This window comes from Esox lucius, chromosome 13 (genome assembly GCF_011004845.1).
Source record: "Esox lucius isolate fEsoLuc1 chromosome 13, fEsoLuc1.pri, whole genome shotgun sequence".
Classification (NCBI taxonomy): domain Eukaryota; kingdom Metazoa; phylum Chordata; class Actinopteri; order Esociformes; family Esocidae; genus Esox; species Esox lucius.
The window spans coordinates 19,068,557-19,080,976 of record NC_047581.1 but is presented as its reverse complement, the minus strand read 5'-3'; the positions used below and the strand labels follow the sequence as shown (position 1 = coordinate 19,080,976).

Genomic DNA, 12,420 nt, shown 5'->3' with positions numbered 1-12,420 from the left:
GCATGGTCGCATCGGGCGGTTGACCTGTCGGTCTGTTTCACAGTGGGAAAGACTGTCTCTGTAGGTGGCTCATATGAAGTGCTGCTAATGTCCCACCCTGTCTCTATGCAGGCCTGGTGTTCTACGACACCAAAGTGATAGTGATGAATCAGGTGCTGAACGCCACGGTGCAGCGCACCGCCGACCACGCCGCCCCAGAGATCACCCTGGACCCCTTGGAGATTGTGGGAGGTGAGCTGATTGGATAGGCCTGTCTGTCGTTCACATTAAGCGATGCCCCCCCTTCCCTGTGGCTGTTAACGGCGTGTGTTTCTCCAGGCGAGATCCGATCTTCAGAGAACACCTACTTTTGCCAGGCAGCGCGCCAGCTGGCCTGCGTTCCCTCGTCCCAGCTGTGTGTGAAGCTGGCCAGTGGAGGAGACCCCACCTACTCCTTCAACATCCGCTTCACTGGAGAGGAGGTCCACGGAACCAGTCAGTCTGCCTTCTCTACCCACCTCTGTCCTTTAGGAACGAACGCCGACAATTACCTTTAGTGCTTGAGCCAAAGGGAAGACGAAATGCCCTTGTCTTAGTTGACCCCTGACCTCTGCATTTCCCCTCTAGGCGGCTCCTTCCGTCACTTCCTGTGGCAGGTGTGCAAGGAACTCCAGAGCTCCGCCCTCTCCCTGCTGCTCCCTTGCCCCAGTGCAGCAGCCAATCGTAACAAGGTACCCAGCACAGGGACAGCCCACCTGCCCTTACACCCAGGAGGCCGTGTCTGCTGCTCCTCACTGGGAGTCCACAGGACCGTCATCTAGACACTGTGTTGCACAACTCTAACTTGACTGCGGGGTCTTTCTGGTGTGTTCTCCTTAAGGGGAAGTATATCCTGACGCCCTCTCCGATCAGCTACGCGGAGGAGCAGTTGCTGCACTTCTTCGGCCAGCTGTTGGGGATCGGCATTCGGGCTGACGTTCCCCTGCCCCTGGACCTGCTGGGCTCCTTCTGGAAGGGCCTGGTGGGGGAGCCCCTGGACCCAGAGCAGGACCTCCAGGAGGCCGACCTTCTCACATACAACTACGTCAAGAAGTTTGAGAGCGTAAGAGACCAATGAGGCAGTTAGTTGGGGGTCGTAGGGGCTGTCCTGTTGGGTCCTGCTACTTACATTTTCATGTCATGTTCTTGTCAGTGGAAAATCATAGTACCGGAGTCTGCAGGGTTGGTTACAAAAGACAGGTCCCATCTGGTAAGGAGGGACATTACTGTGTCCTGTTACTGGAGATCGATGGGGTGACTGTCCTAAACCTGGTGAAATGGGAATCATTCTGTCGACCTCTTCATGACCCTTATCCTCTGCCCTCCAGGTGAGTGAGGAGGAGGATTTGGAGGCTCTGTGTGCTGAGATGTCATCCCAGCACCACTCGGGAGAGAGTCCCGACTCCCCCAGCCAGCCTTGCTGCACCTTCACCTACATCACCATGACCGGAGAGGAGGTGGAGCTGTGTCAGGGGGGACGCAACCTCTGTGTCAGGTACCAGGACATTCTGCCTCCCTGTCCGAGGCAAAGTGTTTAGTTCCCCCCCATTCCCTTCAGCCATCCTCTCTTCCCTGACCGTTGTTTTCCCGGTGTTCTGCAGTCCTTTGTGGCTTTGAGCCGCTGTGCTGTCCTCTCCGTTTAACCGCTCTCACCTCTGCCCTGTGTTGCGTGTGTGTAGCTGGGAGAATAAAGATGTGTATGCACGGGCGGTACGAGGCCTGCGCCTGCGGGAGCTACAGAACGTGGAGTGTATGACGGCGGTGCGAGCCGGCCTGGGCTCCATCATCCCCCTGCAGCTGCTCACCATGCTCAGCCCACAAGAGGTGGAGCTACGGACCTGCGGCCTGCCCTACATCAACCTGGAGTTCCTCAAGGTAGCCAGCACACACACACACCCTCCACTATACACCTGCTGTACACATCCTTTAGTGGAACTCTGGGGCCCTTGGCCGTCTGCTGGACTGAAGTCCGTTTTCTCTGCAGGCCCACACCATGTACCAGGTGGGGCTGATGGAGACGGACCAGCACATTGAGTTCTTCTGGACGGCCTTGGAGATGTTCACCCAGGAGGAGCTTTGCAAGTTCATCAAGTTTGCCTGCAACCAGGAGCGCATCCCCTTCACCTGTCCCTGCAAGGACGGCGGCCCAGACACCGCCCATGTACCCCCGTACCCCATGAAAATTGCCCCTCCGGACGGGGCGGCAGGTAAGTCCTGGGAAAGGTTGCTATCTGCTTGATGTCCTCTTGATAAGGTGTTGGAGTACTGACTCAGTGGTTGGAGGTGTTGGAGTACTGACTCAGTGGTTGGAGGTGTTGGAGTACTGACTCAGTGGTTGGAGGTGTTGGAGTACTGACTCAGTGGTTGGAGGTGTTGGAGTACTGACTCAGTGGTTTTAATCTTGGAGGTGTTGAGTACTGACCCAGTGGTTGGAGGTGTTGGAGTACTGACTCAGTGGTTGGAGGTGTTGGTGTACTGACTCAGTGATTGGAGGTGTTGGAGTACTGACTCAGTGGTTTTAATCTTGGAGGTGTTGAGTACTGACCCAGTGGTTGGAGGTGTTGGAGTACTGACTCAGTGGTTGGAGGTGTTGGTGTACTGACTCAGTGATTGGAGGTGTTGGAGTACTGACTCAGTGGTTTTAATCTTGGAGGTGTTGAGTACTGACCCAGTGGTTGGAGGTGTTGGAGTACTGACTCAGTGGTTGGAGGTGTTGGAGTACTGACTCAGTGGTTTTAATCTTGGAGATGTTGGAGTACTGACCCAGTAGTTGGAGGTGTTGGAGTACTGACTCAGTGGTTTTAATCTTGGAGGTGTTGGACTACTGACCCAGTGGTTGGAGGTGTTGGACTACTGACCCAGTGGTTGGAGGTGTTGGACTACTGACCCAAAGGGAAATAGCATGCTTTTACCAGGTGGGGATTATACGGTATAGAAAATAAAACGTACCCCCTTTTTGGAACAAGTAAAAAAAAAAAATCCCTGAGGTCAAAATAGCAAAAGAAATAAGTATTACAACATTGCTCATCCTTCAAGTCCTTGCAAAATAATATTTTGTGTTTCCAAGCAGTGTCTTAAAAAATCAATTTAATTGAGAAAATATAATGCTCCTTTAAATGTTTTAAGCCAATTTTAAATCATTCACAACATATATCCTTTTCTGTTTTCCAGGTTTACCAGACTCTCGCTACATTAGGGTAGAGACCTGTTTGTTCATGGTGAAGCTGCCCCAGTACAGCTCCCTGGATGTGATGCTGGAGAAGCTGCGCTACGCCATCCACTACCGCGAAGACCCTCTTAGCGGCTAAAGGGACCTGGTAGAGGAAATACCATCTCCATGTGCTTCAACATCAACCTCATTATTCATTACCCTTCCAACCCCAGCCTCTCCTCCTTACCCCTGACCACATTGACCATGTCCCCCTCTTGGACTTTAGCTGGGACTTACCCACATAACGGAAGGCCAACCTGCTTCACCGATAAGCCACTGAAGCTTTTCTGTTTTCTGCTTGTTATGTGTTCGGCTTTGTTCCAGCACCTCTTTTAAATAACATTGTAATCAGGTTGAGCATTTCAGGAGTGCGTTTTGACTACTGTTTTCAGAGCTGATGTATGGGAGCCCCACTTGCCTTGACACTGACTGGTGTCTTTTCTGGTTGCACTGAGTTTAGGAATGACCATGACGTGACTCTTTCATCCGTACACTCACAGTAGGAGGGAGCTGTGACAGGGCGCACAATCTTTTTTTAGGGACAGTTACTCTGTCTTCCACCTTATTTCTCCCTCTCTTTCAGAAGTCCTTACGGTTTCCTTCCCGCTCGCTTTCATAGGAATCTCTCTCAGTGGTCCTCAGCATTGAGCCAGGGGGACCTGGAGTAGTGCTGTTTTTCATTTTAGCCCTCTAATCAGGAGCTGATTTAGACCTGGGACCCCGGATGAATGCAGTTAACTACCAGGTAGAATACAAACTATCAATACTCTGATTCTCCGTGCCAGGAGTTGAGAACCCCTGCGTCTTGGCATGCCTTTACCACAAGCAGCACCTCCTTAACAGGCTGACAGGGAGGCTATGTGAGACGTTAGCAAGAGTTGAGTTTTGTTTGTTATTTGAGATATGAGTCCACTTAATATCTGAAAGGAACTATATGATGCTGCCTATTTATTACCAGTTCAGCTATCTGCTGTCAAAACCTTGACTAGCTCTAAACAGGACATATAGATATTGCCTGTAAAGTTGAACTGCTAAAAAATAAAAAGGAAGAAACTAATTATCTGCCTATATATACACGGTGAATATATTTTATTCAAGTCTATAAAGAGGGTATACAGCATAAGTCATGTAAATAGTCATATTAATCTATTAAGTGATTAAGTTGCAGTTTTGGTATATCCTAGTAGCTGTGACAGTAGGGTAAGGTCAGGTACACTGAAGCTGGACTACCAGACTAAAGCTCTACCTGGTTGCCAGGTCTTGCCTTCTGGGTTGCCAGATTTGCTACACTTGCATTTCAGGTTGTCAAACCTGTGTTGCTTAATATGGGAGGGAGATTCTCCTGAGCTGCTCTCCCACACTACTTGTGTGTTACTGCTACTGAATGTGCGCCGAATCCCCCCAACAAACACAATCCATAACCCAGGGGGTCGGATTCCCTTTAGTTTTGCCTTTTAATAGATGTCCTGTGGAGAATGAGCAGGATATCTTTTTTTTTTTCTTTTCTTATTATTTGACCCATTACCAAAAGGTTTTAGCTTTGTAAAGAATTCACAGAAGAAAACATGTAAATAGACCTTTAAGTTATATTTGATGGCAGTTTTTTCTTAATTGCTTCATTTCATCAAGGATTTATTTGTTTTGTTTTGCACTATTCTTCCAGGGGGAAAAAATATTATAAAATGAGCTATTCTTGGATATTCTACATTGGATATCCAGTTTGGTTTTATTTTTTACACATTTTGAAATAACTGGTAATATATCACCTTAATGTGTTGTAACTCAGATGGATTCTATTGCTCATTCTCTTTTCCATAGTGAAACAGTTGTTGTGTGAGTAAAACCGCCATATGACTTGGATGGGACTTGAAGAACACAACGAGAGCTACCACAAAATATTTAAGTTGGCCGTTTTCTATTGCTTTCTGATTTAGTTATCTTTATGTTCTTTAAAGGGGATACCGCTGCTAACAAGGACGCTCTCTCCTTCTGTTCCTACCTCCTGCAGGAGTAGAAGAGAACATTAAGGACATATCCGTACAAAGAGATGTTGCGATAAGAAAATGTGTGTATTTACTTGATATTTATTACAATTATTTATGGTTGCATTAACTTAACTTTTACTGTGTTACTTCTGCACATTAGAAACTTAACACAGATCTCTAAAAATGGATTATACAGAGGTAAAGAATAAGATGGGGTTTAAGATTTCTGTGTCACAATAAAAAAATGTCTTGATGTAAGCCTGTTGTCCGCTAACTTCTTTTGTAAAGATGCTCAGGAAAAACACAAAAAGCTAAACATACAGGCAGTGGACTACATGCCACCAGTAAACACAATCTCCTGACAAGAGGAGAAAGCCCTGGTACAATAATGCATGGAGACTGTTTCTCACCATATGCTCACAGGGAGGCCTACAGAAGTCAGTTTTTCATTGTCTTTTATTCCCCATTAGTTTCTTTCCCCCAGCTAGATTCACTAATGTAAAATATCTGACAATTTAAAATGTCTTTTAAAAGTTTACAAACTGTAAATAGTTTTTACTCAAACCAAATGGTGAGAGAAGTATTGTGTCCACGCAATTTGACCGTCTTTGTTTGGATGTGTTTGCTGTGTGTCGGACATCTTCACGTTAAATCAACTGCTGTAAGAAGTTAAAGGACCTGGCTCAACCATTGTGAAAGTTGGTGCTGACCATGAAACCGTAAGCTGGCAGCTCTGATTACTTATTTCTATCTCTTGGCTGGGTGTAAGGGCCCTAGGCCCCGAACTTGTCACATCACCCAAGTCTGCTATTTAAACCAGGCACCTTTTCAAAGCAGTAGGTGCAAGCCAGTTCCAGCTGGATCTGTGCCTGTTTTCAGTCACCCCACACCGCCACTCCACCCTGGTATGTTACCATGTGTGCCATGTCACATGCTATATATAGCTTAGACTGCGTGTATCTTGGGATGCATGTGAAAAATTAAGAGAATGTTTTGTGATGGGGTTTTTGTACAAAATCAGCCCCAGGTATTAGAAGTAGCTCACAGTACATCATGCATTTCACTTGATATAGCGGGATGAAAGACTGTCAGATAAATAAGGATGCATTCATTTATATTCCATATTATGGAGTCGGAACACACAGGAAGTGCTAATGTAGTCAACTGGGTGAGACTTCTAACCTCATTGGAATTCCCTCCTGATGACCTGGGGGGAGTCCTGTCAAACAAGGTCATCAGTAGTAATCAGCCAATTAAATAACCCAAATAGCTGTGCATATCAATCTCGAACAACTTTGGTGATACAGACGGGTGACAAATGAAAGGAAAAATCAACAAGAAGTTAAGGAGCTGCCAGAACATTTTCAATGCTCCTTGGCGTAGATTCTACAGTATGAGTCTCTGGAACTCAACTGGAAGTTGAAACGCCATTCTTCCAAAGATGTTGTCTCATTTGGTGTTTTGATGGTGGTGGCGGAGAGCCAAATTTCCCATAGGTGTTCAACTGGGTTGAGATCTGGGGACTGCGAAGGCCATAGCATAAGATTCACCTCATTTTCATACTCATCAAACCATTCAATGCCCCTCTGGTGCCCTGTGTATGGGGACATTGTCATATTGGAAGAGACCCAATAATGTACCTTCTTCCAAATTAGATTCTTTCCTCTTGACATCTTGATCCTTAGCTGGGCCTGCTCAGCATTTTTATACATGCCACAGAGCATAATATTTTAATTGCTGTGGAAGGATCTGCATTTGTTGTGTTCCTCCAGTCCTTTATTGAAATTTATCCTTCAATTTGTTATGTTGCATTATGAATTGCAGAATAGAATGACCGACTTAAGTCCCACTTTTCACCTTAAGGTAACATTAATAAATGATATGGTCTGTCTGGATTAAATTAAAAATTTGAATGACCAGATTATTCTTCACTAGTGATGAAGTAAATGGCACAACAGAAAAAGTGCAGAAAACACTAAACCTGTTCATGTATTTGTGTAAAATGTTGTTCAACAGCTATATTAAAGGTAAAAGTATCAACCTAACGTTTGTGATGTGTTCATTGGTATGCAATTTTATTAGCCAATACAAAAATAATGGTAATTTCCTTATCTCATATCAAGCAATGAAACATCTTATTACCATGTGCTGATGATGTATTCAAATACGTTCCGGCAAGATTGCCCTTTTCGCATTGCTAACTCTTCCCACTCCGATCAAAGCCTGGCTGACACGACCTACATGAACCAGTACCGGGAGAGCAGCGACTCAAGCAGAAAATGATAGGTTGATAGGTTCTTTTTTTACCAGCTATTTGCAGTTTCTCATTAATTGGCTATGAGGAATCAAACATGACCTGCGTGGTGTAGTGGCTCGGTGCCTAACTAAAATATTGGTTGTGGTTTGATATTGGGATATCCAAATAGCGGTGCACATTCCCTTCATTTATTAACACGTCTTGCCGATTAAATCACAACACTTTCCAGACAACAAAGTCAGGAGGTAGATGTCAGCAGCCAGGCTACGCCGGTCAACTACTGTTCCAAAAATAATTTTGCTCTAGAGGCCAAGGGCAGACTGCAGTATAGGTAAATCATGCCCATAAAAATGTATTGCTATGTGCTGTGGCCTTCAGAAACAGGGTATCTGTCCCAGCAGACAACTGTAACTGTTGAATACATGTCTTCAGTCAAAACTCTGCTTTATTGTCAAAAATAGGAGCTGACCTAACCTGAATACGTCCTAACTGCTATGTGTTAAGGATAATTGTTTTGCTGTATGATCAAGCACGCTCAATGAGTTTGGAGGTATTTTCTTGCATCTTAACAGACAATGCTTTAGCAGGAAATATGTTTTAGGATACTTTATTAAAATACTTTAATCTGATGCTGGATGCAGTTGCTGACACATGGACACTTCCTGGACAGGTTGAGAATCCTTTTGTCTTCCAATATGAAGGTTTATTCACTTCCTCAGTTATTTGAATGACTGTAAGTGCATCCAAATGTTAAGTCTCGACAGTATTTTGAACAGGTATATTATGTTTTCAATGTCAGATTTACATCAGTGTTAAACTGGAGTCTGGTGTAGTGGTCTATGCTGTGAGTGTGTTAACACTGGAGTCTGGTGTAGTGGTCTATGCTGTGAGTTTTAACACAAGTCTGGTGTAGTGGTCTTATGCTGTGAGTGTGTTAACACTGGAGTCTGGTGTAGTGGTCTATGCTGTGTGTTTTAACACTGGAGTCTGGTGTAGTGGTCTATGCTGTGAGTTTTAACACTGGAGTCTGGTGTAGTGGTCTATGCTGTGAGTTTTAACACTGGAGTCTGGTGTAGTGGTCTATGCTGTGAGTTTTAACACTGGAGTCTGGTGTAGTGGTCTATGCTGTGAGTTTTAACACTGGAGTCTGGTGTAGTGGTCTATGTTGCTGCCTCCTATGCACCTGTACTGCACTGCTGGGGCGTGTTAGAGTCCAACCTACTGCTCTGCCAGCAAACACTCTCTTCTGTCTTTCACCAGATTTATATCCAATAAAGCATATAATGTCTGAATATTAATATTTTTTTTATTATTTTTTAGAACTTAGCAGCTTATAAAGAAGCTTAACCATAATGTAAATAATAGAATCATTACAGATTGTAAGAAAGGATTTCTCAGACAAGATATTCAGGAAAAATATATAAGATTTATTTTTAAATATTACTCAAACAATGAAAAAGAGAATGAATCAAATACAACCAGTACATCTTACATAAAACATGCTCGACACAAATAACAAGACAACTATCAATGCATATCACAGCATTGGGCTATTGATGGGTCCAGTCAGTTCATGCTTGTGGCTGAAGCCCCATTCAGGAGTTTAGGAGTAAGCATATAGGAGTAAGCCTATACTGCACACAGTTTGGAATGATTTGGCCCCATAGGGTTTGTGACTCCTGTTAAAAAGTCACAAAAGAATCAGCGTAATGAAGGAATGGGTTTTAGAAGAAAAGGATTGCTTAGCGAAACTACATGCCCAGTTGCTTCTTCAGTTTATAGAGCTGTTCCAAGCTGATGTTGTTGCCTCCACACACCACGATCACCACAGGGCCCAGGTCCCATGCCAGCTTGCCCTCCCTCTGGAGTCTGGGAATGATGTCACAGTACACAGCTGCCAAGGCAGCGCCACACGCCGGCTCCACCAGCACCTTCTCATCGTCTGTAGACGGCAGAAAAAGGATGACCAGGAAGTCCGTATCAGAGCGGTTTGTGGGTTTGACTAATCATATGACCCTGTACACAGGTGTTGCCAACCGTATGTGATACTCACCAACAAAGCGCTCAACTGATTTGACAGCCTCCTGGTCTGTAACTATCTCAGAGTAAACTGTGTATTCGCAAGCAAATTTCAGGGACTGTGCAGATACTGTTGTCAAACCCAATGTTGTGGCAATGCTGTGGAGATAAAAAAAATATATATATCATTTTTAATCTTGCTTTTTAAGTGATAACATGTTTCAGTGTTTCAGTGATCTTGCTCTCTCAATGTGAGGATATTTTAGAATTTCTTACCTTGTTATCTCAGGCAGAGTGACCAACTTCCCAGCCTTCATGGCAGCATTGAGGCTGTGTGCCCCCACAGTCTCCATAGCTATGACTGGGACATCGTCCCAGCCTGCGCAGTGCAGTCCTTTGACAACCCCATTCATCAGGCCTCCACCCCCAACAGACAACACTATTGCACCAGGCTTCTCGTCCATTTCGGACTCCAGCTCCTGCACAAGTGACATGTGGCCCTCCCTGAACACATCAGAAGTACAGAGAAAAAGTCAGTGTTCATTATTCATTCACAAAGGATGACTCGGACATTATTTAGAATACGCTTTGAATACAGAGGGCTATGTTGGCCGGAATGTAACACTATCCACATTTCTTGGCTCTGCAATGTTGTTCATGAAACACAAGCTGTTGTTTGAAATTGGATTCAGCTAAGGTGTAAAATTGGTGTTTGGTAGGGAAATCCATATATGTCTGTCAGTAACCTTAAGGGCCCTAGGCCCCGAACTTGTCACATCACCCATGCCTTGTATTAAAGGCACAACAATACAGTTAAGATGTTACATGTTACTAATCATCCTATTACAGAACAGAAAATGGTGTACCACGTTTTACCCAACTATACATGATATCAGGATAACACACATCAATCCCCTGGATTGGAACAGGGCGAAATGTTTCTTATACCATATCAGCTTTTTCATGGCAGACACTTTTACTGTGACCAACACGACACCCCCATTTGTTTGAGCAACACCAACGTTACAGAGGTGTTTTTATATGTTATCTGTCGCTCACCAGATGAGTGGGTCATCAAAGGGAGAGATGAAAACCCATCCAGGGTTGTTGGCCACAAGCTGTTGTCCGTATTCAATGCTCTCATTCAGCGCCTTGCCATGTATGACCACGTCGGCACCCTCATCCCTTAGCCTCTCCACTGTTGGTTTGGGGGTAACGCTGGGCACGACGATCGTGGCAGGTGCCCCAAGCTTACGGGCAGAGTAGGCAGCCGCCATGCCCGCATTTCCTCCTGTGAAGGGGCAATGCCATTTACCACCTTAAAAGGATGATGTACAGAGAGTGCTTGTCTGAAATGTCCCATATGGAAGTCCGACAAGTTGTTACACTGTGGTGAACAACTGGGGTACCTGGCATGATTGTTGCTCACCTGAACAACAGACAAATCTCTTGCAACCTCGTTCGGCCCACTGAAAGACAACAAAGAGCACATGACATGATATGACTCATGGGTCTTCTTCACAGTAAGAACTAAAATAATGGACGTACTCAGAAATAATTACATACCATCACATAGACACCACAACCAGGTTTTAAGACATGGACTGACCTCCACAAACTGGTAGAGACTGGTCTTACTGGGACCATACATTCAGACCCCAATCACCAACCCGATTTTAGCAGGGGCTCCTAATATGCATACTAGAACAACCTATTGTGCATCACGATTACCCGTGCTGATCTTGAAACCCTCTCCCTCTTGATTTTCCTCCCAACTCAGGGGCCCAAGGCGGTACTGTAGGTACGGATGATTAACTCACTGTCTTGCAAAGGTGTCCAATGCCCCTGATCTTGAAGGATCCTGTGGGCTGGGATGAGTCCAGCTTCAGGTAGACCGAGGTGCCTGCCACTTTGGTCAAGGCAAGACTCTCCCTCAGTGGGGTGGCCACATGAAGAGTTCTCTCCTGTGTATCCTTCATTTCTCTATCTTTAGACAGGCAAGTGGAGGAATTAATGTGTTTCAATGGAGAACAATGAACATTGACTCAATTAATTCAACACATTTAAACAAACAGTCAGTTACTGTGAAGGAAGCTCTTAACATCAATATTCTCTGGTGTTCATGCACTTGACAGGCAAAAGTTTAAGGTCAATATCACTATTTGCATTAAAGAAAGAACATCATTAACCAGCAAAGGAAGTAGACTTCCACTCTAAGTGACACCAAATTAGACATTGTTAACAAATTATTAGGACTTACACCACATTTTTCCTACTAGAAAGTAAATATTCTATGTTTTAATAACTGATTAAATAAAATAGTGATCATATGAGTATAAAACGTGTATTATCCAAACAAGCTCACCAGTTAAAGGTTTTAAGACTTTCAAAGCAAACATACTTTTCAAGAACTTTCACTTTACCTTAGTTGACCTCCGTTTTTGAGCAAAATGTTAATTTGTCCGGTAACGTGGGACAATAGGCAGTTCTAGTAAAGTTTTCCCTGTGAGAACTAGTAGGTGGATTTATACCTAAAGCAGAGCGCTGTGCAGCGGAGACCTCCCTCAGCAACCAATCCCCATTGAGCACTCCTCCGTCACACAACCCCGAATCCGAAGAGACAGGTGGGGATGTAAGACCTGGTGTCACCGAATAAGGAATTTATTTATATTTTTCTCCAAGAAGTAGAAGTAAACGTACATCGTATATAGCCTAGTAAATTTCTGTCAAATTAATTTAAAATGCCATGGTGATCATGTAAAACGGTTAACCAACATGATCAACTTCAGCTCTAAATATCAGAAAATGTATTACATAGATACAGGTATATTTTGTAAGTGCATGTCTGGTAGGGTCTTGCATATGAGACCTATGTAGTTGCTGGCCATTTATGTTCATTACTGTATGACTAACTATTAAATTGGAACCTC

General features: G+C 44.4%; 2 protein-coding genes across 6 annotated transcripts in view; one reads left to right on the top strand and one right to left on the bottom strand.

The window, feature by feature from the left end:
- The window catches only part of LOC105026089 (probable E3 ubiquitin-protein ligase HECTD4), a 52,618-nt gene extending 45,582 nt beyond the window's left edge, over window positions 1–7,036 (top strand). For 3 of the 5 annotated variants that reach the window (XM_020052669.3, XM_013136805.4, XM_034296348.1), the window contains exons 69-76: window positions 112–231; window positions 319–474; window positions 607–710; window positions 860–1,081; window positions 1,347–1,513; window positions 1,698–1,893; window positions 2,003–2,225; window positions 3,190–4,934. In XM_020052669.3, the coding sequence (XP_019908228.3) occupies window positions 112–231; window positions 319–474; window positions 607–710; window positions 860–1,081; window positions 1,347–1,513; window positions 1,698–1,893; window positions 2,003–2,225; window positions 3,190–3,326 (1,325 nt within the window). In that variant the 3' untranslated portion in view covers window positions 3,327–4,934. Of the gene's footprint in view, window positions 1–111; window positions 232–318; window positions 475–606; window positions 711–859; window positions 1,082–1,346; window positions 1,514–1,697; window positions 1,894–2,002; window positions 2,226–3,189; window positions 4,935–5,047 lie in introns of those variants that run through there. The other 2 variants (XR_002197673.3, XR_002197672.3) reach the window with 2 other exon arrangements.
- A 1,865-nt stretch (window positions 7,037–8,901) lies between these two features.
- On the bottom strand, window positions 8,902–11,987 carry LOC105026087 (L-serine dehydratase/L-threonine deaminase). The gene is made up of 7 exons (XM_010897301.3): window positions 11,914–11,987; window positions 11,311–11,477; window positions 10,920–10,959; window positions 10,550–10,781; window positions 9,767–9,994; window positions 9,525–9,649; window positions 8,902–9,413 (listed from the first exon to the last, which is right to left on the bottom strand). The coding sequence occupies exons 2-7, from the start codon at window positions 11,467–11,469 to the stop codon at window positions 9,223–9,225; spliced, it is 975 nt and encodes a 324-aa protein (XP_010895603.1). The 5' UTR covers window positions 11,470–11,477; window positions 11,914–11,987; the 3' UTR covers window positions 8,902–9,222.
- Between the last annotated feature and the right edge of the window lie 433 nt (window positions 11,988–12,420).